This window comes from Harpia harpyja, chromosome 1, assembly GCF_026419915.1.
Source record: "Harpia harpyja isolate bHarHar1 chromosome 1, bHarHar1 primary haplotype, whole genome shotgun sequence".
NCBI lineage: Eukaryota > Metazoa > Chordata > Aves > Accipitriformes > Accipitridae > Harpia > Harpia harpyja.
The window spans coordinates 47,083,237-47,110,653 of NC_068940.1; the positions used below are offsets into that span (position 1 = coordinate 47,083,237).

The window sequence follows — 27,417 nt, forward strand, 5'->3', positions numbered from 1 at the left end:
TAGACTGCATGCTAAAAGTAAGGAGGGAGCTCCTGGACCTAGTTACACTTGCATCCTATAAATCATGCCATATGGCACAGAGCTACACTCAGTGATTTTCCAGGCAAATTTGCCTAGGACTCTAATGAAATCCCAACTTTTTTATTTAAATATCAGTTGAGTAAAATATCCACCCCATCAGGGCACAAGTCCTTCCTTTTTATCTGCATGTTCTCCTTCACCACTTGGCTGGCCAGGCTACAGGCTATTGCTCTGGACACATGCTATATAGAAGCTACACCCTGCACATGAAGTAGTAGCAAAGCAAGCCAAGTAAGACATTTTGAAGAGGAAAAACACACAGAGCTGTGCAATAATATTTAAATCGAAGTTCAAGTGTGAAAGAAATACCCGAACCCAATGGACATGTATTTAAAGCAGCTTTTCATCTACCGGAACAAAAATATCCCAAGTCCATTTACATCCATCACGTCCAAGGCCACCAAATCCAGCCCCAGAATTCTCTACATCACACACAAATTCACCAATGTTTAGGTATAAAAACCAAAATGAACAGACAATGACATTTTTGTCTGGACTTTTTTGGTCCCAAGCCTTACCCTAAAAAAGGGAGTGCTGTGCCTTCAGAAGCAACACACAGCAATGCTAAGCTACTACTTTACGCAGGCTCCCTAAATGAAATCTAGTAACCTCCTTGCAAAGTTACAGAAACCAGAATGAAATAGCATTGACCAATGATACATTATTTTTTTATACTTTTTTCCAGTTTTACCTTCTACTAACTGAGGCAGGTACTTAAATGCAAAACCATATTTCTGTATCCTGGTGTAATGAATGGTATTCTTTATGCACAAATTGCTTGAGAGAATTAATTTAAGGCAAGTTCAAGATAAAGGAACAGGTTTTTTGCAAAATCTCTAAGCTGAATTTTTTGTGGGTTTTATTATTAGTTTAAAGACTTAAATGGAACAAATTCTTGGTTTAACTGTGTAAGAGTTTCATTAAACCTTAATGGTCCCTGATCTTTTCAGGAAAAATAAAGGTGCTGCTTATATTTAAAATTAACATATTTTTTTCTCATTATTTCTAAATTTGGCAAATTCCTGGAAATGAGCACCATTCAGAGAGAAAAAAAGACTTACCACTGTCCCTCTTGCAAGAGGGCACTATACATGTACCCTGGGAGGGAGGAGCCTCCAGTCACATGCATGGAGAAAATGCCCTGGCTTCTAAGTCAAGGCAGACTGGCACACAGGGACATGCTCAAGCAAGTACCCCAAGTGTCAGCATATTTCAGTCAGATCTCATCAGTAATAAGCAGGAGCAGAATAAACACTTCAATGGAGACAAGTGTAAAGAATGACAATGTTCTTCTAAAAACCCACACACCAAGCAAAACTACGTATCTTCAGGAAGAGAGGACAAGTCTGAATGCAAGTTCTGTAGGATAGAGGCTTCCAAATTCATGTTTCCAAGTGTCAAATTAAAGTCTGAGTAGGAAATAGGGAAGAAATCTCTCCTTCTTATAAAGTTATGACAACTACATGGGATCCTCACTCTGTAAAGTCAAAGGGAAGTGTCAAATCTCAGCACTACACCTCTGAAAAGCGGAAAGTAAGTTTCCCTCATCATAATTCCACAGTTGCAAAACGTAGCATCTTTGCTTTGTATTAATGCTCTGTAGTTAAAGAGCTAACTCGGGCATTTCCACATCAACAACAGACCAGACTGTTCAAAACATTTTCCCAAAAACTACAGGCTGACAGAAAGATGTGGAGAGCACAGCACTTGGTACCTTAAACAAACTATCTGCCTAATCTCCCCCTGCCCGCACCCCCCAATCTTACTACCACCTCCTTGCTCTCCAATTCCTATTGCTTCAGTCCCCATAACAAATGCAGGTACTCACCACACTATCGATCTCCATCTCTCTTCCAGAGAGAATAACCTGCTCTCCTAGACAATTCTTTTATAACACAGCTGGAGTGTTTAAAACTTTGCAATACACTCAAAAAAAACCCCAACTAGTTCAACCTAGAAAACGGATCTCAGAAGCAGCGTGCAAAACCTTACGTGAAAGCTATCCATAGACTACGTCCTGAGCTAGCTGTCAGTTCTCTGCCATTCTGCATAGACTAGTGTTGAGCCTACTTTTGCCAGAAAATTATACTCCAGACTATATCTTCGTGTCTTTCATTGAGCCATCTCTTCAGAGGACAGCCAGCCCCCTTTATTCCCAACTGTCAGACTCCTCTTCCTCCTACACATTCAGATGTTATTTATCTAATTTTGACCACAGCCCATCATTGCACCCTCTCCTACTAATGTACAAGGTATCTTTCGCCCTGCATTGTCAGGATCCCACACTAATACAAACGTGTGCATCAAAATGAACTTGGCACTAACAGAAGAAGTGTCATACGTTCCAGAGCAAATCTCCATAAAATAGTATGGAAGGCAAAAAAAAAAATACCCAATGAAGTTAGCTGTTAAACTCAACCATTGAGGACAAAAATCACATTTAGCTGCATTTGCTAGCTCTATTAAAATTTTTTAAAATTAGGTTGTTGATGTTCAGGGCAAAAAAAGTTGTTTCTACTGTCCTGCTGCAGAAGCCAAGAATTCTTCACACAACAATTTGAACAGTGCACACCTTCTCCTTAACAGGTTTCTGCCTCCATTCACGCAATAAAGTCCACCAAAAAAATTATCAGCAGCTGTGAGGTAGGTATAGATCAGCTTCTGTCTTTCCTCCTAGTTCCAAACAGCAAAAAAGAAACGCAGTTCACAGTAGCATGCCAGGAACTATCCCAGTAAGGGGTCCCATAAAGTTGGATTCAAACCTCTCAAAAATTAGCAACAGAATGCCTCGGAAAGTGAATTCAAAAGCTGCAGATGGGAGCGAGCTTCGTGTGTCAGAAAAGTATTTCTGAAGTCAGTGTCATGCCATATCCTTTCAGAAATAAAACCACCTCCTCAAAAGAATGCAATAATTACCTTAAAATATGCAATGAGCACAGCTGCCAAGCTATACTACTGTCACTTTGAACTGAGGTCCTACAACAAGCAAAAAGTTATCTAGATAGGAGGGGTAGGAGCCTCCTAAAAAAAGAAAAAAACCCAACAAGCTGCAGAATGGACGACTGCAGCTCTGCTTCAAAACAGAAGACTCAAGTAAGGATTTTTTTCTTCATCATATCTAGAGGATTGTATGTTTAAGTCAAGCTTCTTGCAAGGGCAGAGAAGCGGAAGGGTACCACCATCTCATGACAATGTTCTGAACATGCTCAGAACTAGAGGGAAGCAAAAAAGCCAGATGATAAGCCACTGATTTTAAATAGATATTCTCTAAACCTAGGAAATATTGTAATTTTTAGAAAAATGCAAATCCACAAGTGACAAGCCAACTGCTAATGGCTTGTATAGAACTGTCCCTTTGCCCCCACTTTCCTTCAATTAAAAAAAAAACAAACTGTATCAAAAACTGGTTTTCTACCTATCATAGCAGCTGCTCACCCTGGTAAGTTACCTTAAAAAGTTTTATGATTTCAGAGGACAACAATAGTTTATTCATGTACAGAATGTACCTGTGCACACTTCTACAATAGCTTTTCCACTGACACTTCCCACTGTATTCACTGAAATGTGCATTCACCCTCCACATACCTGAATCATGAAGTCATTTTCTTCTTTTACTTCACAAACACACCGAACAACCTCAAAATCACTGTCTTCAACTTCTTCATCAGGGTTCGTGGTTACATCAACATCTTGACTGCAGTCATCATCACTCCACGGCAAGCTATCCATAGATGACTCACTCAGGGCATCATCCTCTATACAAAAAGTAGTTAGATAAAATCCCGAGTAATTATAAAAAGGTCAAATAACTCAAGATTTCATCCCAAGTATGCAGTCATACATGTCTAAAAGCATGAGTTCACCATGTAATTTAAGGAACATCACAATGTTACTACATAATGAAGTTTTATATTCTCATTAATAGCTCCTTCAAAATATTCCAACTTAACAGCTGTCATCAAAATTGTATTCTCAACATACAGTGCCCCAAACCAAAGGCACAAAGTCTCTTTAGACAAGTAAGTATAATAAACAAAACCAGATTTATAAATTCCAAAAGGATTCATACTAGTTTCTGCAATTTGTACAGAATTGTGACTTGGTACTTTAAGTGTAAAGCTCCCCAAAAGAAATAAGAGGGTTCTGTCTTACAAACCATTTGATCTCACAAAGTAATGTCTCCATTACAGAAACATTCAGAGTCCAACAGAGAATTTAATCCTGCTTCAGAAGTGATTATTTTCATTTAGTCTCCTGTTAAGGACACATTATTTCAGGGGCAGTGTGCTGCCCAAGGTATTCTTTAAGAATGCTCCCATGCTACCTAAGCATTAATGCATCTCTGTGGATTGAATAAGACTGCCAAGAAAATCTTTACTGAACAACACGCTAAATTGAGATGCTTACCTCAATAATATTAATGCAATGTCTACACCTTCCTTGGGGATAGAATGGGAGGGTCAGAGGGAGAAGAGAAGGATTTTAATTATTTGGGAAATACTCTAGTGAGCTGGAGGAGAGCAGAAGGGAAAAATTATAGTCACTCAAGTAGATTGTGGTCTCTCACCTATATTGGGTGGACCTATTTTGATCACTTAGCCCCTAAAACAAGACTGTAGAAATAGAACCACCAGTCTGTGGTATAAACTAGATCTTTTGGAGAAACATCTGTTCTCAAATTTAGGGGGCTGAGAAGCCAATGCATTAGTTAATTTTCATGTTTAGAACTTTTATTCTACCTCTGAGATAGGACACACTTTCCTGAAGTACTCTGTAAGCAACAGGTTAAGCACCCTGCACTTCCATTCTACACAAGAGTTTTACTATTACTTACACCAGGTCTTCTTTATCTAGGCACTGCTTCTATTGTTAGTACAAGTTCTGCAGATGCAAAAAGCAGCAAAGCAATTGTGAAAAGGATGAAATAAAACTATTTCCAATACTTTTCACCTCTTTCAATGTCTATGAACTGATCAACAGAAGTCTGAGCAACTGATGGCCATGTTACTAAACTGCGAGTGCATACTATGGTCAATATGCTCCAAAACCATAACTGCTCTGACTTTCAGAACGTGTTTTAAGACATTATCACCATCTGTGCCTCAGTAGTTTTTAATGTTTCCTCTTTTCCCTATACAATGGAATTAGCTGAACTTAATTTTTCCATTTTGCCTAATATCAAACAAGAAAACAGTTGTGTCAAAAAAATCAAATTACCATCAACACTGTATCTGTACAATAAGGAATTTAAGGTTCCCATACATATCAAGCTGTCATACATTTCCCATTTCCTTCAAATTTGCGAGCTTTAAGAATAACAGAAAGAACAAAATGTTTGTCTTCCTTTTTTATTGTACCGGCTTGTGACAGTAAACAGGAAGATGGACGAAGATATTAAAAATTATGAAAGCTGGAACACAGCAACCACATTTTTATGAGCTCTGTTTATGAAGTGCTATGAAGACACTAATAAATAGCTACTCAAGAGCTCATCATTATGAAGCTCAGAAAGTCATTCTAACCATGTATCATACTGTATCTATACAAGTACACATAACCACATTCAGTGGTCTCTCAAACACAGCACACACACTGTATAAACTTGCATATCATCTATTATTAACTCTGAATGAGTTATTACTTTGTAGAATTCTTTGGAAATATGAAAATTTTAATTACTGAAGTGTGAACATAGTTATTACAGAGTTAATAAGGTGCTGCAAAAAGGTGCAGTTCTGAAATAAGGGCAACAGTCTTCAAGCTTCTGTGAAGGTAAAGTCAAAGCAAAAAGCAGCAACATCAAGCTCTTGCAAATGAACTGGGTTCAATATCTTCAAGCAGGGGAAAGGAAACACACAGAGTCCTGCATAAGAATAGCCAAGTTTACATCATGAGTACCAGCTTTCGTGTCTATTAGTGCAGCTCACACATTTACTGGTATTGAAAGACAGAACCAACAAACCAATGAGGAGAGTCATCTTACCATTTGTGTTTGATTTTCCTCTGTGCTGCCCAGAATCAGAGCACTGCAGCAGTGTGCTTGGGTGGGCAGATGATTTATTTGAAGAAATACATTTTGTGACAACTGATTTTTCAGAAGAAAGCTCCTGCAAAATATCTGTGTTTTCTTCACTGCCAGAGTATTCTGTAAAATTGTAAGAAGTATCATTATTAGAAATCTGTGGTCAAGAAAAGTTGACAGAAGCAAAACCAGCACCATGCATGCCCATAGCAGGCATGTATAATTCACTGAGACAGTTTTCACTTCAATATGCTAGGACTCTGGGACTTCACTATGCTGCTGAAAGATGTGCAAGCTTTCTAGAGGCCAGAAAGTTATTGCCTGAACCAGAAAATTGTCTGAACCAGAAAAATCTTATGCAGCTCAGTCATCCTTCACTGCTGACATGAGAAAGGCTGAAAAGACTGGTTACTTGCACCTAACTATTCTTCCGGGTGAATAAGTCTACAAATGCTTTTGCATTACAGGCGCTTCTAACACAAGCACTGCTAGCTGGAGACCTCTCCCTCACACCCTGCTATTATTCCCATGGGCTACGCACACTCCCTAATCTCACAGACTAAAAAGTGGACAGAAAGCACCTCTTCTCTTATTTTTCTAGTGTAGGTACAGAACAGGATGCACGGGTGAAAGAGAAAGGCCCCAATTAGGAATGTGTGGGGAAAACACCAAGAACAGTTCCTCTGTGAAATACCCATTCGTCGTGTCCTGGACTGTATAAATCGAGGCTGTCAGCAGTTAAGCAGTACCCTCCAGTCAGTTATCTGGAGAAAACCTTCAAGGTTCCTGGACTGAAGAACCACAAGGGCAACATCAAAAAAAGGCATGCAACATTTTAAAACCCAAAGGTAGACGGACAAGCAGTTTGCGGGTACTAGTTGTGCAACTATTGCCTAAGTTTACAAATTATACTTTGCATATTATCATTATATTTGAGGGCACCATACAATCAGAAACTCACTAAAATTATTTGTTTCAGTACAATTCTGAGCCAGCCTGCCTGTGGTTCGTTCTTCCTCTCTACTCTCTCATGACAGCTTGCCCTATTTCTTCATGGCAGCAAACAAAAAGGTATTCTCTTTCCTGTCTCAGAAACTCCTCCATAAGGAGCTCTAGTTTAACAAATTACGCATACCAGATTGAAATGTGCTGCATTAATGATCCTAGACATCCATCAATGGCAGAGAAAGTTGCCACGCTTGATCTATAAACACCTCACTAGACAAATCTTTCAGAATCAATTGCCATTTCAGAAGTGAAGAATCCAGTCACTAATAACACCTGGGCCTACATATGAAGTTCAAAGTGTAAAACGGCCTGAGGAAAGCATTCCCAAGCCTCTGTAGATGAAATCAACAGAGAAGACATCTTCCTACTGCAACCCTATTAATGTAGGTGGAACAGCAGTTATGAGACATGACAGAGGGACACAGCATGAGTATAGTCTTTAAATCAGGCTTTCACTTCATCTCTCCAGGAGAAGAGAGATTTATCCTTTACGAAAAAAATTTAGGATGCGACAGGTTTAACAGAGCTCATTGTCACAGCCTCTGAAACCCCATCCCATACTAAGTGAAGATGTAAGAAACAACAAGGTTAACGGCAGAAAGAGGACCCATGAACATTTCCAAACTCCATCATTCATACAGGGTCCCCAAAACTAACTCATATAACTGAGAACATCTGGTACACAGGGTACTTGATAACAAATCAAGAGGATCTGCACCCACTTTAACTGGTAAAACTTGCATACAAGTACACTTGCTAATGAAAAGCCAGACTTAGAAAACTGACATACCCATTTTGGAGCTTGATTTATTCTGTGCCATTACAAGCACTACTATAAGCCATCATCCAGCATTAATGATGCACCTCAACCAGGAAATAAATTATCTTGCCAATCACAATTTAATATTAACCACTTAATAAAATCAGAACTACCAGATAACTGAAGAAACCAGTCTTAAGAGCGTGGAACTGGGTAACAGGCAAAACAAAATAATGAAACCGGTTTCCTCTACAGAAGGAAAAAAGAACTTTACCAGGCTTAGATCTCTTTTTCTTTTTTTTCTTTTTCTTTGACTTGGACTTTCCATAGTCTTTGGATTTTCTTTCTTTGTTCTTCTCATGTTCTTTAACAGCTGAAATTAGACAACATTCCAACTTAATTTTTAAGATATATACACACTTATTCTACTTGTTAGCTTTTTTTAAAGACCTCCACAGTTTCTTTGGACCATCAGGGCCAGTTCACTGAAGAAAAAAAAAACCAAACCAACAAGAAAACTTATTTGTAAGAATTCCCAGCTCTCATAATTGGAATGGTCTGTTTTAAGTCCTAATTTGATTGTCCCATAACAATAATTACAATAGCATATGGGAGAAATCAACTGTATGCCAATGCCCATTTACCACTTACGTGCTTCAGAGGTTATTAAAAAAGAAGATACTGGGAAATTTTTTATATCTTTTTTCCAAATTATTATGGCTGAACATATCAGTAGCATTGTGACAGAATTCTGTCAAGAACAAAACCGCAACTCACCAAACTCTAGTACAGTTTCAGTCAAATATTTTGTTTTCATGGAAAATGGAGTAACAACTGGTTCGATTGGCTTTAACTGCTATTCTGTCACCATCTGTTCTCCATTCTATTTTTATGGGAATAAAAAAACACCATAATTTTTGAATGATTGGGTGATGTCCTTCAATCAAGTCCATCCTCAAAGCATGCTTCCAGAGCGCTTGCCATAAAGTATAATCCTGCTGCAAGGTAATATGCACAAACCCTTGCTTTCCATATCCTAACATTGGTTTACAACTCCTGTCTTTCAGATTTAGGTGTCTGCAGCAGAATTTCTAGATACTTACACAGTTCCTTAAGTAAATTATCTTGACTTGGTCGAGACTATAGGTGCAATCATAAAATCTATTAAGGAAAGACGCCTTGCATCTCAAAAGGGCTTTGCCCTCAGAGTGCTTAGCTGATTAAGCCACTCACCATCCCATCTAGAAGCCTATTTCAATTTGATTACTGATATCAGAACAAGAACCTAGACACTCTAGACTGTAAGAAATCTTCTCCTGCACAAAACATTTAAGAACCCTAGCTGGTCTCATGAAGCAAACCAGTGTATTATGTTAACCTCTTTTGTACACACTAATAGTAAACTCCCCAATTCACAACCTAACGCTACGCATTTATGGTACAAACAGCTCGCTCTGAGAAACTGGAAGTCTCAGTCACATTCTACCACCTGTGATAAGCATGCAGGAGACATGCTTATTAGCTCCTCATGAGTCTTCAGCTCTGTATCTCCCCATCCTCTTAGACCTTGAACATCTCCTGCTACTTTGCCATTCATGTTCCTCTTTTGGCATGTCATTAGTGATGGCTGCTAAAATTGTGCATTGCCAGCAGCCACATTAACTGCTGACACCAATGGCAGCCTGCCACACCAATTACATGTCTTTCAAAGGCAGTATGACTAGCAGCACAAAAGAAACTTCATCCCCTCTCCACTACCATTTGTTGAGGGGAGTAAAAAAAAAAAAAAAAAAAAAAAAAAAAGAGGAAAAAGAGGTTCATATTTAAGTCTCAGCACAGAGCTTCCAACTTCCTTCTTACTGTCCTTTGTCCTCATCTCCTAGTCCTCCAGTGGTCAAGATCATCTGGGTATCATTTTCTTCTCCCTGCTCACAGGGATGCAAGTAAGTTCTGCCATTTTATTCTTCCAGAAGGGCAAAGAGAGAATAACTGAGGTCAACAAAGGTAGGAAAATTTTGCATCTTTTAATTTGAAAATTGAAATTTGCATGGTCAGATCATCTGATTTGTTTTAAGATATCCAAGCACACAGAGTATACTACTTCAGTCAATACCAACATATCCATGACAAATATGACAAAAAATTGTCACTTTGTTCCACACTTTTTCCCCTTCAGCTTGGCAGTATGTCTTTTAAAAATCTGAAAAAATACAAGTATTTGCAAATTTTTGTATACAGCTATCTTCTTGACTGCACAACACAGTTAATGCAGGTTTTCCTAATAAAACAAAAAAACTGCAAAGAATGAGTATTATAAAAGGGACCTTCCAAAACCCCTGTACTGAAGAATCTTTTTGTCTCAAGTTGTTTCTTATAAGCACTCTGAAGTCCAATCAATTCTCACTGAAAAAAGACCAGATAAGGAGGCTACCTAGGTTAGGAGCACCCTCATAGATTCATGTGATCAAAAAGAAAGGTAAACTGCCCTATATAATCCTAAAAATTAATCACAAAACAACTACATCTTTAAAAAGGAGTTTTTGGCAAAAACATAGAGACCTAAGCCATTTCAATTTCCTTGAATAGCAGAGAGACTAAGGACGAACGGGGTGAGTACTCAGTCACATCTTCTACCACCACCATGAAAGTTTATTCTCATCTCTATATGCCATACTCTCAAGTAAGAAATGTCCCACTGAGTCAGCCCAGTGAAAAGACACTAATGGATCTCATTCAGACCTTCCTACAAGGGAAGGCAGCAAAGGATACCCAAGAATAAACAGACATGGTAAGTACTGACTGACTACTATGACCAACAGAACAATACAGTATCAGGCAAGTAAGGTAATCTTCTCAAGACTACCTCCAGAACAAAGATTGCCTGCTACAGACAGAATAGTCTAAGCACACAATTTTTTATGTTTTCCTGATCACTGTGACTCAAATTCTCATCACTTATGTGAAGGAAAGTGGTGATGTAGTAAATCTGGAAGTATGCTGCAAACTATTTTTTTTATATATATATATATATAATATATATATAAATATATATAAAAATTTAAGTATATGTATTATTCATATATACGTGTGTATACACACACCTCACCCCCTGTATGGCTGTTACGCACCTATACTAGAGTAGATTCCAGTACAAACAAGGTTTACACTATACCACTGATCAAAGTCATGAAGTAAAGTTGTTCAGAGTCCTTTAGTAGCAAGGAGTGTTGACTACCAGAAGTAGTCAAATGCTATTAAAAAAAAAACTACAAAAGAAAAAACTAGGTCATCCTGCCTCCCCTTTTCCTTTTTTTATTATGTTTAGATCTCTAAACAAGTTCAGGATTACTTAAAGTATTTAATGCTTTTGACAACCAAAAGTTTAACAGAATTAAGACACATGCATCAAACAAGCACACAAAAAAACCCCCAAGAATCTTTTCATGCCCTTAAATACTTCAGTACTTTTTACATCTTAAAAAATATTACACACTGACTGGGAAGAATAAACCCCAATGTGTATAGCAAGAAAACTTATAAAATTCCTTATATTGATTCTTCATTTGAAACTACTGCAAAGAAACAGCGAAAAAACACCACTTACATTTTATACTGTACATTCATAAAAAATTAAACTCTCTAAAAGAAGGTATATAGAATACTTTCTATCAATATTATCAGTTCCTTTCAATGCTTAAAACTTTTCCAAACCTTTTCCACGTTTAACTTCTTCATGTTAAACTAAAAAGGCGTACCATTTTCAACTCCTCCTTTTTCTTGAGGCTTCCGCAGTGATCTTGCTATGTGTTTCTTGGTTTGTTCTCTAACAGTATGTCGGTGACTATTTAATGCACTTACAGGAGTTGAAGTTCTTCTCTTTTCTATTTTTTCATCTCTATATGGGGTACTCCTCAGGGCTATGTGTAGAGGAGCATCTACAAAGAGAATAAAGATGAAGTCCAAGCTTTAAATACTTTCAAAATGTACATCTACTTCACCAGCAGCAGTTCTGGTAGTCCATGTGGAGCATTTCTGATCAGACACACAGCTCAACTCACAGCTTGTCCACAGAAAAGCTTTTAAACAGAAGCTGATTTAAAGGCTAAAACCTGTAATGCTTTTGCTGTTTTGGTTTTGGGTTGGGTTTTTTGTTTTTGTTTTTTTTGTTGTTGTTGTTGTTGTTGTGTGTCATCCCGTCCCCCCCCCCAAAAAAAAAGAAACCATGGATGCAAATGCATTCCCCAAAGCTCTACTATTCCAGAAATACTGCAGCTTTGAACAAAGATGGAAAGAGAAACAGCTCAGTTTGGGAGAGATATGGGTCAGGTAATTTTTATTATTAGTTTCTTTAAGAGAAAAGTGGCCCTGTTAAATTAGTTACAGGAACCACAGCCTGTTCTCAAAAGTGTGCTTTGTAATGAGGCATATAGAAGTGGCATAGAGAAGCTCTGCACATCTAAGGAAGGGCAGTTTTTAAACATATACCACTGAAGCAACAGTGTTTCAACTGAGAGAGAGATGCAAGAATTCAGGATCACTACCTAAAATCTGTAAAAATCACGAGATACAGACATGGCTTCATCTGATATTCCATTTACTATTTAAGTCAAGTCAAATAGTTCTCATCTTCCTAACTACAGCTAGCAACTCCTACTGAAAAGACTCCTGGACATGGAAAAAGAAAGGTGAAGCTGATAAAAGCTAAGGCTACATACATGGCAGGTAGGACAGCCACACTAAATGAGACAAGTACACTGCCATTTTGGAGTATGACATCAAGTATCTTGGTCAATGAAACCCAAGTAGCCAAGGTGTCAGCTTGCTGACTTTCATCAGGAACGTCCAATTCTATCACCATAAGCATCTCAAAAGTTCAGTGGATACAAAAGGCAACTTCCATCTTAAGACTTACATGCCAGCTGGATTTTCACTTGGACACCTCTAATTAAATAATTGTGAGCAGTACCTGAAAGTGACTGAAAAAAAGAAGGAAGAGAGTCCAAGAGAGCATATTAGGAGAAGAAGTGGTATCAAGTACTCTGCCCTGACCAACATTTCAAGTCGAAGCTATAACAAGGCACATTAACACGTCATTACAGAGCTTTCAGAATCAAGTAGGCCTCTTCAGGCAAAAGAAACTCCAAGATCCAGAAATCTGAAGGCCATCAGATGACTTTTTCCCTGGTTCTCTAACTCTGAAGTCGCATTAGAACTTAAAAAAAAAAAAAAAAAGGAGCCATTCATAGTATTTCTGTAACCAAATTGTTACTTTCTAGTCACCTTCCATAGTACTTTACAGCAGCCACAACAGAAGACAGAAATTAGACCAACCTCCAAATTTCCACACAAGACTGTCTCATAAGGGTACCTTTTATCCAGTAAGGCAACTCACTGTTGCCTTTCCCTGGGCGCTTATTTACCTCAAGAGCTGCAAGACTGTAGAAAGTAGCATGTTTTGTCCATGAAGAACTACCAAAACCAGAAGATACTCCTTGGTAAGATACTGCAGTATGTGTATGGCCTTCCATTTTCAACAGAACTAACTTCTCTTGCAGGAGTAAGTACAAAGAGGGTTTGTTTTTAACTACAAGTCTACTTTTGTACAACTTCTTGCTAACAGAATTTGCTCATCTGAGGAATTCTATGACCAGTGGGTTGAACAAGACATCATCCATTCAGACAGACAAAACATTTTCCCATGGTACACAGTAGCTGAAAAATAAGATTAAGGTACTTCATAACCTGTTTGGGAACAGTGTCCTAAAACTTTCTGAAATGTAAACTCTCTGTAGCAGTACAGGGTGAGAAGTCGCATAAACAAGCCTTTCTTGAGCTTTTCTGATTGTCCACCATCTTGCATTAATTCTCAAAAATATTTATGGGAACACCATTCTCAGGGAACTCCAAAATTATAATACAAAAGTCTATACAAACCAGACCACCTTAATTTAGGCCGCTTAACCTTCCCCTCTCCCAACTCCATTTCATGAATTAACATTTGAAGAACCCCAAGGCCACCTTGATCCCACGAGTCTTTCAAAGAGCACAAGGCATCTGGGATTCCTGTGGGCTGAGATCTGTGCACACAGACTCTTGGTGGAACAAAACCATATTTCGAGTCCATTAGTTTTTTTAGCTTTGTGAGATTGAAGTTTAAGGACATTTTTGCCAAGAGTATGTTTTATCTTTTATGACACATAAAGGTTAATACATTTCTGTAAGATTTTTCAGCCACCAGTAACACTGTCCTGGGAGAGTTCAAGGGTACTTTAACATACACCGGATGTATTTTTCTTCAAAAACTGACAAAAAATAATTATCAACAAGCCTGTTAAATTCTGAAACACCTTTTGTTCCACTGACAGAAAAGCTTAGAGTGTCTGTGAGATCTTTGAGCACTCTGAAATATATCTTAGGAATTGAGACTAGATTTGAGAAGATGAGATTAAGTAACTGGAAAGTTATCCTAAACTTTTGGGAAAGTAAATGTTAAAACTTGTGCCATGAAGACGCAAACTTGTAAGCCTTCCACATTTAGTGTCCTGTTTCCTCTCAATACAACATTTCAAGTATAATTCAGACAGGCCAATTTATAAAATTGCCCGCAAAAGAACAAAGAGCAATTACTTACCATAACAACCACAACCAAGAACTTGCATTTAGGCATATGCCTTTAAAACTTGTACATTCCCCAAGTTCAGACCTCCTGTGTTGGCACCACTTGCAGAGTGTGCCATGTGCTTTCATCCTCCTGACTCCCCAAGCCAACCTTCACTCTCCAGAAGGTTTCCTACTCCTCTGCCTCCTCCCAGTCACAGCAATTCCTGATTTGCTGTTTCAGGAAAGGCCAACACAGAGCACACAATACACCGTATTTACATGGACAACACCTTCAACTTTTGTTACTGCTATAACAAACTTCTCTTGCAAGTCACTTGTCCATGTAAGCACTCTACTGAGACTACCAGGCAACAAGATGACTGTACTGTGAGTCTATAGTGAACAGCAGGATCGTGCTCATAGAGACTCCTATGTATTTCCTAAAACTGTCTATGCAGATCCCATGAAGACACTTGCACTTGTCTTACAGAGATATCCTGAGATAAGACACAGGTAGCATCTAAGCTACAACTTCCACACATTCTTGATGATGACCAACTCAAACAAAAATCAAAATAGCTATTAGTACCCTTCAATACCTCTATGATCCAGAATATCATTTATCATCATTAGAATTACACTATTCTCTACAAATAGACCACAAAAGCCCTCCTGACATCCAGAGCAGTGAACAGTTCCACTGTTCTTGAACAGTGACGTTGTAATTAACCACCAGCAGATTAGTTTCTAGCTCAGATGACACTAAATACCACTAACAGGAACAGGAGATATGTTCATAAAAAACTGGAGGCTTGCTGATTAACTGCCCACAGCCCTCTTCCACAGAGTTCTTTCAGGCCTCTCTTCTTTAAGCCTGGGAAAAGTATCCTCTTCCATATAAAGAGCTGATCCAGCAGCAGTGACGGTCTTAGAAACTAACACATACAGACCTGAGATATGAAACCACTTCAGCCATTTAGAAGCCACGAGGACAGAGCCTTAAGAGAACTTACACCTAAGCATGTCAAGACTTGGCGACAGACAAGGCAATAGCTCTCTGTCCAATGGAACACAAAAGATGTCAGACCCCAGTTAAGAAGATAATTCAGCCTTCACAGGGAGCAGAGACTGAATTCCCAAGTGTTGCAAATTAGAAAATATTCACCATCCACAGCTGTGAGACCATTTGCTGAGAATATCCACTTGTATTTCCAAGAACTGAAAGACCACATATCATCTTGACTTACAGCTGTAGTATTTCACACAGCCATCCTCCACAAACTAAATGCAGTATTCTCAAGATAAGCCAAAAAGACAATCGGCAATTCTGCAGAACACAGAGGGTGTTAATGCAGATCTTCACCTACTCCAACAAGAAACCCTCTGTTTGTAGGTCACTCATGCACATTCCACTGCCTAGCAGAGAGGCATCCGTCAGCCAATATTCAGAGGAAACAGGAAGCCCCCCCAAAGGGTCACCCTGAAAACCACTAAGCCACATGCCAGAGGTTCACATTAACAGCGATCAGTTGACAACTAGATGCCTTAGGTGTTTAAGTTGTCAAAGCAAGTTTGCCAACCTGTTGCCTATACACACATGGTTAGGATCTCATCAGTAACATGAGTAAAGATGAGACCACTTTTTTCTTTACACAGATTCCTGGCATTAAGACACTTATACATTAACAAAACACACTGTAACTAACTCTGAGGAGGCAGAATTTTTTAAGAACAAGGTCATGTACAAAAATTTAAACCTAGTGACAATATGCATGTTTTTTCTTTAAGTACCTTTTATGGACTCCTCAGTAGGGACAGATTTTCTACAGTCTCTGAACTACAAATCACAGGTCTGTTGCTTTCTTTTCTTCCTTATGGCAAGGAGAACAGCAGAGCCAAGACTGGCAGCAACTTGCCAGACTGAAGCTGACATTATATACCCACATACCAAAACTGCAGCCTAATACTGCACAGCATTTTTAGAGTCTCAAAATCAGGTTTAACTTCTATTAAAGCAAAACTCCTCAGGGGAACTGAACTATATCCTAGGAATGTAAGGGTATCAACTGACAAAGTCCCTGTCAGTATGACAGTTGTGCTGAGGGCAGCATCAAGTCCGTCAGCACTACTAAGTGGTTATTAAGAGCATTAAGAGTACACCAGACACCTTACTGAAGGTTTTGATGGCATTTCCTTGCACACACATTATCAAATCCCCGACTTGTTCACATCTAATGAGGTTAGAACTTCCTGACAAACCTTCAGTACCTATAGTATACCTAAGTATAGAGCATTTCGAAGGTCTGACATGAGGTGCACCAGTTGTGCAAACACTGAAGTCTGGTACAAGTTGACTTTCAGATTTCAGAAAAATTGTTCAACACAAGGGCTTGAACTAAATTTTGTTGAACCTCCAAATGAAAAAAGATTTTACTAAAAAATGAAAGCCACCAATTCAGAAAGACTCAAAGTCAAGAAGTCAAGACATTAAAGTTACGAGTTGCAGGTACAAAGAATGAAATGAAGCTATTCCATGCCTTGTGCCCCTGGAGTGGTCTACGTCAGGAAACAACAAACTTAATTAAAAATAACCTTTTGTAGGCACTTCACATAAAATAACATGGATAGACAGGCATCTGAAAGAGAAAACTGACACCTTCAGAGGAAGTGTTTACAATAAGTGTTTGCAGGGCACACGTCACAGTATGGGATGACATACTTCCAACAGTAAACTGATTGTGCAGAGAAAGGGAAGGGACAACAAAGAAAAAAGCCTGTCCTAAGGTTAATGCATATGAAGATGGAATATGGTTCTACTCAGGTTTTTTTTATTACAGCAATCAACAAATAGTAACTAACTGCCAAAAATTTTAATACATACTATACCACATTCAATTTCAAGTGATAAATTTGATAGAACATCTCAATTTGAACTGTCAAAAACTTAAGCAAGTCTTTCCTGGAAGACAGACTTTGAGAAGCCATCTGCAGCCTATGCTCAAAAAGCTTGTTTTAAGCCTGTGCATCTACTTATGTCTGTGCAGGTCTTGATTCTCCTCTTTAACAGAAGGGCTGCAGGTGGCTCTATAATGCACCTGCAAAGGTGAAACACAACTTAAGAGCTGAGGGCAGAAATGCCTGCATCTTCTATATTCCAAAGGGAAACAAAAGCAAGTGCCTTATTCTCTATAAGGACGATTCTCTCAGTGAAGACCAAATAGCAGCAATACTCATGGAGGTAAGTATTATAACATGGGGCTGGGGGAAGAGTTGTTTCATCACAATGATCTTGCAATATTTCCTGATAAATTAAAAAGAGGTATTGCCTGAATGCATCCAGTAGCCATTTAAGTCTGCATCATTCTGTTCAGAGTAGTAAGGCATATCTAAAATACAAGCTAGGCAGTGGTAGTTCCTTCCCCTCTGTTCAATGAAGAGCCACTACAGAATTTAGAGAGATATCTGTTGAATTTGCCACTGCAAAGTAAGATCCTTCTTAGGGAAAAGGGAGAGACAGGACAAATCAGTTCCACATTAACCTGTCCATCTCACTCAAGTTTTGAAGCCAACACCAAGTGGCATAATTTACATTTCAGATGTTGAAATTTCAGTCTCTGCTTTAGTGCAAAGTAATTATACTTAAATTGTTCCTTCCTGCATCCCACAACATGGTCATTGAAGACCACTTACATCCATCTTTTCTGTGTCAAAATTCTGATTTTAAGCACAAGGAAAAGGTTTTGCTGAATATTGCATAATTTCCTAGAACTTTAAAAACAGTAAGTATTTTCACTTTAAAAACAGACAACAGTCCACCCCCACCACTTACTTATTTTAATTTGATGTGTAGCAGAAATAGTAAGGAGTTCCAGAACTCCAAAATAAAACTTGTGAGATAAGGACTTAAGTGTACTAAAGCTTCTAAAGCAAGAGTATCTCCAAGATTATGGAATAACAAGACTCATGATTTCTAAAGTCTTATCTGTTAGAAACTGCCACTTTTTCTTAAGCACTAAAACCTATCTAATATAGTGAAGTATAAGAAAAGAAAAGGACATTTGTAGCAAAAGGTAAAATGATTTAAATATATTCACTTTGACCAGGAGAGTTTTTGCTCACAAAAGGATTGTAAAGATGAAAAGTAAACCCACCTTGTACCATACTTAAATTATGTATTCAAAAGCCTTTGCTCTCACTAAGCAGTACTCCTGAAAAGCCTTTTAAAAAGGTGACATAAAAGCGTTCAGTGGACATGGAGAATTAAGAACAGAAGAGATGCTTCCAAAAAGACAGAACAGAACACTAAATGCAACAGTATGAGCTCATAAACCCCATTAACTCTACCTCAGAACGTGTGGTACCCCCACAACAAAAATTAGAAGAATTAAGAACACAATGAGTTAAAAACCAAATGGCACTTAGTATCAGACATACAATATAACTGATATATGACAACATTACTTTTCCTCATCAAGAAAAACCTTACTGTAGCTCCACAATAACAGGCTTTGACAGTGAAGGTGACTTGAAAAATTTACGGTCCACCTTCCACTTTGATGCACTGTTCAACAGCTGTCAGCACAACCCAGGGGCTATTTGCAGGGATATGCTATGAAGTGCATCATCGAAACAATCCAGGTTAAAAGTATCCATCCACAAATGAGGAATAAAAGGGGTGGGGGCTTATAATAAGCAAATACAGTTACAACTCAACACCATAATTAATTACCTGCCTATGTGGCCAAGATGATGATATCAAACCAACAGTGTACACATGGGGAAAAGGATAAATGAAAGGGTCAAGATCTTGAGTCACTAGTCAGTTCATTCAAGACAACCACAGGAAAACAACTTCTCGAACCAAAGTAATTATGCAGTTACAAAAAGCTGAATAGAAGTCTGTTTCTGGAAAAGCATGTGACATGCAAGCCTATTTTGATCACTGTGCAGTTGTTAACAGCCATTCTTCATAAAGCACTCGTCTCAGGTGTGTTTGTCAAGGCAGTTCTTGGGTTTCATTTAAGCTGCATGCAAAGTGTAATACACACCAGTCGGCACACCCTAACGCATTTAAAGAAAAATCTTCCTCTACCTAACCAAATCTTATCCCTTTGCATTATTTAAAGTTACAGAAATATTTGGGGCATAGAAGTTTACATGTAGTAGCAGTATGTTATGTTACACTTGTTAGGAACAGGCAGTAGCCCCTCAAATGAAAAAACGGTTGCTGGACACACTAGGGAAAGCAGACATGAAGCAAAGTAAGGCTAGATATATTCTGCTGTAGCGAGCTGTAGCTCAGTGAACAACTTTCAAGACTTCAAAACTCTTAAACAGAGTATTAATGAAAGATCAAATGCAAAGACAAAAAACACCAGGGAATTCAGCAAAGAGAAAGCTGGATTCTATAAAACAGTCTCAATCAGAATACAAAAGAGAAGACAATTTTTATGGACCTCCAGTACAAAGGGAAGTCAGTCCACAAGAACAAAGTTTGGATAGGTTATCAAAAACAACACTGCAGTTCACAACTAGACCTAGATTGCCACTCTGATGTTACACAAGACACTAGGAAGAAAGTGCTTCAGAGAGTGAGATGGTGAAGCAGAAGTTAATGTGATTCTGAAGACTGCAAAGTAATTATAACATAAGCATTGTTTTTTTTTTTTCCTAACCATTAAGTTTTTATCCCTTTCCACTACCCATCAGTTGCGTGAGGATCTTTTTCAAGTACAGCTGTAGCAATTTTGTTAAAATACTGGTTTTTTCCCCACAGGTCCATCAATGAGAACAGTAAATACTGCAGAAAGTGGTACTGGATTTCTAGCCAAGTATACTCTTGAAGTCAGACCATGACATGTAAAGACCAAGTAAGAAATAGGAGAGCACTGGAGTTACCCAGACTGTTTCCTTAAGACAGAAAAGGACAATAGTCTTTGAACAATACTAATTAGGTATTTGTTAAGCCAGGGGAAAAAAACAAAAACAAAACACAAAATCAGGAATTCAGGGAATTGTAGTTTTGAAAAAAGAACAGAGCTTTAATACTCAAGTGAGCTATTACAAAGGAATAAGAGAAGCTGCACAGTTGGTTCATTATAGAACATGATCTATATTTCTAGATAAGGTAGTTCCTTCAGTTTTACCTTCTCTAAAACATAATGTTCACACATATTATGCTGCTTGTCCACAAAGAAATATGCTAAGATGGAGCCCAAAAGACACTCCTTCAGCCCCAAAGAAAATCTATTTCTGCTCTTTCCAGCTTGTCCTGCCTGCTGCTGTTGAAAAAAAGGAAGAGATCAGCAACATACTTACACAGCGAACCAGCTGCAGTCCGTCCTCTTTTTGACCTTTCTTGATTAGCTTTTTCAGAAGCCAAAGAAGCTCTGGTTTGAATATTTCTTTTTACAGGGTTCTGCTGTGATTCTGCAGCCTTCTCCAGTCCATGAAAGTATTTCAAGTGATAATGCAGTAACTTGGCTTTGCGGAAGGATTTTGAACAGTCCAAGAACTTGCATCTAAACTGGTGATCTTGATCAACAGTTGCAGCTTTTTTTGATGCAAGAAAATCTGCTCTCCTACAAGGTTTTGTTACTGTAAGAACAAAACAGATAAATTCCCCCATGCATTTGCTATATTTATCAAATGGTTTCCTAAACTTAAAACAACAAAAAAAGGTAAGAAATGGGCATGCATACAATCATGTTAGCTATGAAATGCTAAAAATAAAATTTTAATGCTGTATCTGCCTTTAAGGTCAATAGCTTTTAAGGGAAAACTCTGCCCTACTGTGCTCTTAAAAATTGGTTGTCATGATGCCAGTGTTTTTATGAATGAGTTGTCATCAGGAAACGACATTTTGCTTCCATGAGTCCCTTGCCCAACAGCTAATATCACTGTATATAGTGCTACTATAGATATGAGGCTGAATTACACAGATTGTGTATTTAGTCAGAACACTGAAGATTATGTTCTATCAAGTATTTATTTAATTGTTTATAACTGTTCACATCTTCGGTGAAAGCACTTTCCAAGGAAAACAGTTCTGCTTCTTTGCTTATAATTATTTTGCTACCTGCTTTCTGGATGTGTTTTCGTACCACCAAAGTCTGGTTACTGCCAAGAACAAAGGAAGCAGTACGTCAGAACTACATTTTTCAAGTAAAATTGAAATAAATTTCAATTTATTTTATTTAAATTTATTTCAATTTTCAAGCAGCAATGAAAGAATGAAACCGAGCAAGAGGAAAATGGCTTGCATCTGTTAAAAAATTTCCCCTATGAGCTATAGTTAGTTTCTCAAAAAAAGCAAGGAAAGTCTTCAGACTCAAACGAAAGAACCTTAAGGCATCTGTTTTAAAGAGCACTGCTGTGCAACCCAGGGCTATACCTAAACTTGACCTGGTAAACTCCTATTTCTTCTTCCAGCATTTCAGAAACTTTTAATCCATGTTTTTGCTAAGAAATACACAAACGAAACATTTTGAACTAAGAGTAAATCAGATTACTGTCACCAGTATCTGTACTCAATATAATAAAGGAGAGGTAGAAATTTGGAAACACACAGACATAAAGAGATCCAGGCAATTATCCATCACTAATATGCACACAGCATCAAAAAAATCTCTCACCAACTAAAGGACAATGGAAAGGAGGTGTCATTTTTACAAAACAGCTTCCAAACACAATTTTTCCATTTGTTTTGCCAGTACTAAAATATTATTTCCATATTTACAAGTATTTTCAAACTTGGAGGATTAAGAAAGTTGAAGTGGTTAAAGCTAAGACCCAGACCTAGCAACGGTGATGCAAAACTGAAGGTAGGCAGCACATGAATGAAAATTAAGACATTATATTAGAAGTAGTTGAAAACAAGGAACACAAAAGGACCCAGAAACATTACAAACAAAAGTGCAGAAAGAATAAGACTTTCCACAAGTGCACATATGCAGGAACGCATTGAATGGGAGTGTTAAATGTAGTGTCGACACAATCTTGGTGTAAGAACACAGGACAGCTTGTTCAGAAATTTTTAGCATATAGCAACAAAAATGGTGAGTGTTAGTGAGCTGCATACTTAAGTTATGTCATAGCAAAGAAAAGCATCCTAGATACCTGTATCTGAAGCACACTTAGTTTCTAAGTACGGTGTTATGACAAAGGAACAAAACTTGAAGTCATTCATAGAGAAAAAACAAGTAATGGTACTATGGAGGCTGACGGACAGGGAAGGATTAAGAAGTCATATGCATATCAGACTGGTTAAAAGAAAGCTATTCAGTTAATTTTAAGAACAGTAAAAATGAAGACGCTGCTTTTGGGTGTTTCACAAAAATAATGACAAGGAGAAAGAGAAAGACATTTTGGTGTAGCCATATTAAGAACATGCTGGCAGGGATGCCGCTTTAAGCAATTATGGTAATAAGATTGCAACAAAGCCAGACAATTGGATCACGCTTGCAGAACAACAAAGTTTGCCAATACCAAAACTGAAAGATACTGTACACCATCAAAAGTTGCATTCATAAAGAATGAAAAAAATATTTCAGGAACAGTCAGTGAAATGGCCTGTGGGTTTAGTGAAAGCAAGTGCAGAAAGGTTCTCTTGACAGTAAAGCTAAAACACAACATTCAGGACAATGAAAGATAACTTGTTTCTACTTAGCTAACATGAAGGTAGGAAAACTTAACTGCAGCAGAAGGGGGTAATAGGGTCTGAAGATTTAGCCAAAAAATATTACAAAAGATGACAAGGGAAACTATTATACCATCACACAACTGTCATGATGAGGCCCTGTATCCAAGCTCAGAGCAACTCCCCTCCACTGAGACAGAAATTCTGGAGAAGATACAGGGAATGGCTTCTAACTGATCAGCTACAAGTTAGAAGAGGAGCACAGGATCGTGTCAGCTGAAGTTTAGAAACAGAGGTAACAAAGACACAGGGTAAGGAAAGCAGACAAAAACTTAGTACAACATGCAAAAGGAATCTATTCAGAGTAATAAAACCACAGACAATCCCTCACAGTTTGAAACAAAGCTTAAATTATTAGCATCACCACCACATTTGGGGGCATATTCCTTCTTTACAAGTAACACAATAAGAACTCCCTGAAACCAGGGCTCAGCAGGAAACTGATGCCCAACTCCACCACCCGGGAAGGCCTCTGAAGAGCCTGTGCTCCCAGCCAAATGCTCCAAAGCCGACCCATTACACCAACATCTAAGGGGTGGAACTTCCATCCTTACACATACATACAATTTTTGCTCACAACACATGGTACTAAAACTGGTTTCTATAGAGAGAAAGTTTTGCTCTAGTGGCTTCAGATTTTCAGGCACTTGCCTTTTCAGAGCAGCTTAGTGGGTGTTTTCTCCAAGTACAGAGAGAAGTTAATGATAGACCTACCACTTGCTATTTCTTCCATGTTTATAACCAAAATTAAAACTCCTCACCTTGCATTCAATTAGCCATTACAATATTAAGCACACAGACTCAAGGTCAAGCAACAGTGTCTCCTTTAACTTTCACTATAGAGAAGAAAAAAAAATCCCTTCAGCATTCAAGTCAGCAACCTCTCTCACTTCCTGTTGTGCTGTATTATCCAAGGTTCAAGCTATGACCACGTTCAGCAGTAAGTTTACAGTAAAGTATCACCATGCAAAGCTTTTGAGTCCACAAGAGATTCCCCCCCCCCCCCCCCCCCCAAATTCTTTGTTTTAATCGACTCCTGCTGGGACAGGAAAGTTTAGCAGCAGCACAATATCTTGACTGCAAGTCTGCCATCCTGAGGCATCTTCTGCAACACATTGGTAAGCTATCCCAGAAAACCAACAGTGCACGTAACACTTAGCATTTTCCCCCAATTCAAGTTGGCTAGAAACTGCAGCAAGGCCATTAGATCTTCACACACAACTGCCTGTTAAACTGATGAGACTTCTAGTCTCTGTTTCCTGGTCTCCACAGAAACATTAAGTGAAGATCAAATTATTCCTTCACCTGCTGTTAAGCTACACAGATCGAGTCTCTCCAGAACTTATGTTCTCCGGTGCTTCCAGAGATCTGTATTATTTTCAAGATTATTTGTTTGTTACCAATACCTTTCTTGAGCTGACACTTTTTACACTGTGCTTTGGATCTCTTCACACCATTGGGCTAGCTTCCTCGTTAATTACCCATTTATTTGGTCTTATTTCTTCTGAAATCTTGTGGTGCTATTCTTGAGCTCACCAAAAGTGTTCCTGTTCATCATTTTAGCACCCAAACCATGTTTCTTCCTTTATTTTCAGACACCTCTGTCTTTCAAGATCTCAGTTGTGAAACAAAGAACATCTTGCCTAATTGCTCTTCTCAAACTACTTTAGGTAAGGACAGCATCCAACCATTTCCAGTGCATCCAGAATTCACTCGAGTAGATGCTTGGTGTAATAAATACATACAGCATCAATAATCACAGATCATTACACGTTTACAAAGTTGTGATTTTTGAGCCTGAAACATTACTTGACATTGCAAGAACTACTCAAGACAGTATTTCATATAATCCTCTAACTCACCATCTTCTCCCTGTGCTGGCACTAAGTTTCTAACACTAAAAACAGGTAAGTGTGTACTCTGACAAAAATCTTGTACGCATGCAGTGCACCACTGTGCAAACCTTGACATACCTTTAGAGGGGGCTAATAGCCAGGTGGATATAAAGCCTTTACCTGCACTTAGAGGTGTAACTGAAACACCATGTCCAGATCATAGTGTCTAGCTGTAAGAAACTTTAAGTGAGCAAGGCAGGATGGATTTCTTTACGTACTATATTGCTAGGCTTAAAATGACAGCTTTTACACTACCTCAAAGGATCAAAGCCTACCTAAGTAAGCTGCAGGATAAACAGCTGCTCCCTCAAACTGGATGCAAAGATATGCTTCTTAACTGAAACCCAAAGCTAAAAGTGACAAAATTAGAAAAACACATGGTAAGTATAAGGCAAATAGAATCCCTGATGCATGTCTATGCAAATAAAAAAAGTAATCTTAAGAGTTCTGGGAAATACAACTACAAACATGATAGCAGATCTGTGCAAAGCAAAGGCAGCTCACCATTAAAGTCAAATCAGTTTGTAAGAGTAAAACCACACAGCTGTAGAGTGCTTCTAAGCCTGTTTTCAGATATATGAAACAGAACTTTAACTGGCTGCAAAAATTTGCCAACAGACCTGCTTTTTTGAAAGGCAACTTGATTTAGCTAAACCCTAATCACTAATTCTGGTCCCTAAACATTAGAGGAGCCAAAAACCAGCAGAATAGGATTTTTATCCTCTAGTACACGTAATTAATCAGAATTTTGCTGAAAATTTCAAAAAAGGAACTTACGTTTTGACAGACAATGCCATATTGCCCTTTCAGAACACATTACAGACACACACATTTTAAAATATAACAAGCATATAAACACTCCAAATTGTATTTGCTGTTAGAAATATCTGCAACTACTATAAACTTTGAATCATCTACCAAACAGTGACTGGGAAAACACTCTTTTAAAAAGAGCACTTTTGTCCTTAAAAATTCCTGATATTCAAATGGTATAAGATTCATGTCCTTCCTATACATCATGCAAATGAAAGCTAGTACTACCAGGGTGCATCACACACCCATGCCAAACTAACACAACACACTGAAGAAAATGAAGGTTATTAATTTTATTATGTTTTGTAGTATTTTCCTACAGGAATAGAATGAATTCACATCACATGACTACAATGAAAGACAAATAAACAGACAAATAAAAAAGTTAGTATCATGTTACAATGTTGCACTTATTCTGAAAAGTTATCTTTGACCTTAGCTTCCATGTTTTATTTTATAGGAATCTTGTAGGCAAAAAAATACCCTTTTTTCCACCCGCACCGCCTACTCTGACAACATACTTCTCACCTTTCCAAGCCCCAAATTTAATACACGTGGCAGTCTGAGAACATAACTGCTTGACATACAGTTATTAATATTTGGAGAGATGTCTATCTGTTCCCTTGATAATTACCCATGAAATAAGTTAACTCAGCTTTCACCCTCCAACACCAGTTATTTTAGGACAGCATGCTTAGACTCTTTAACAGCCCCCCACCCTACTGTGAGCAGAAAGCCACTGGCAATTTTCTGAGACATTTTCAGATCCCACACCGAGAGGCCTCTGTCATGGTGCCATGCACACGCACTACTCCCAGGTGAAAGCCCAAGCCTTACTGTTCCCCCATCAGGCAGCTCATCGGCACTGAAGTGTACAGGCACAATCCCACAAGTAAGACAGAAGCACGTACAGGAACAGAGATCTACTTTTAACTACAGAAGATATATCCATGATAGGATCTATGGATTTTGAAACTCTTGTATCAACAAACCACTCATTAATAACATTTTTAATGTTGGTTAAGTATGGAAATGTAGATTTTTTTTTTTTTTTTTTGTACCTGGAGTTCAGGCGACAGTATTTACTCAGAAACTCCCTGTACAATTCTTATTCCCCAACCTTAAGAGTTTTTTCCAATAAAAACACCTGCTTGCCACATCTGGATGTCCATCCAGGTGCATGTCTGGCATTTCTAACATTAAATGAGATAGCTTTAATTAAATGAAACAAAATTGTCCTGGTTTCAGCTTGGACAGAGTTAATCGTCTTCCTAGTAGCTGGTACAGTGCTATGTTTTGAGTTCAGTATGCCAAGAATGTTGATAACACTGATGTTTTCAGTTGTTGCTAAGTAGTGTTTAGTCTAAAGTCAAGGAATTTTCAGCTTCTCATGCCCAGCCAGCGAGAAGGCTGGAAGGGCACAAGAAGCTGGCACAGGACACAGCCAGGGCAGCTGACCCAAACTGGCCAACGGGGTGTTCCATACCATGTGACATCCCATCTAGTGTATAAACTGGGGGGAGTGGGGGCAGGGGATCGC

General features: G+C 38.3%; 1 protein-coding gene across 8 annotated transcripts in view; it reads right to left on the bottom strand.

Moving 5' to 3' along the window:
• The window catches only part of PHF20 (PHD finger protein 20), a 74,803-nt gene that overhangs the window by 14,389 nt on the left and 32,997 nt on the right, over positions 1-27,417 (bottom strand). For 7 of the 8 annotated variants that reach the window (XM_052791600.1, XM_052791609.1, XM_052791618.1 and 4 more), the window contains 5 exons: positions 20,790-21,068; positions 11,627-11,806; positions 8,146-8,244; positions 6,065-6,226; positions 3,667-3,836 (listed from right to left, as the gene is read on the bottom strand). In XM_052791600.1, the coding sequence (XP_052647560.1) occupies positions 3,667-3,836; positions 6,065-6,226; positions 8,146-8,244; positions 11,627-11,806; positions 20,790-21,068 (890 nt within the window). The remainder of the gene's footprint in view (positions 1-3,666; positions 3,837-6,064; positions 6,227-8,145; positions 8,245-11,626; positions 11,807-20,789; positions 21,069-27,417) is intronic. The other variant, XM_052791663.1, reaches the window with a different exon arrangement.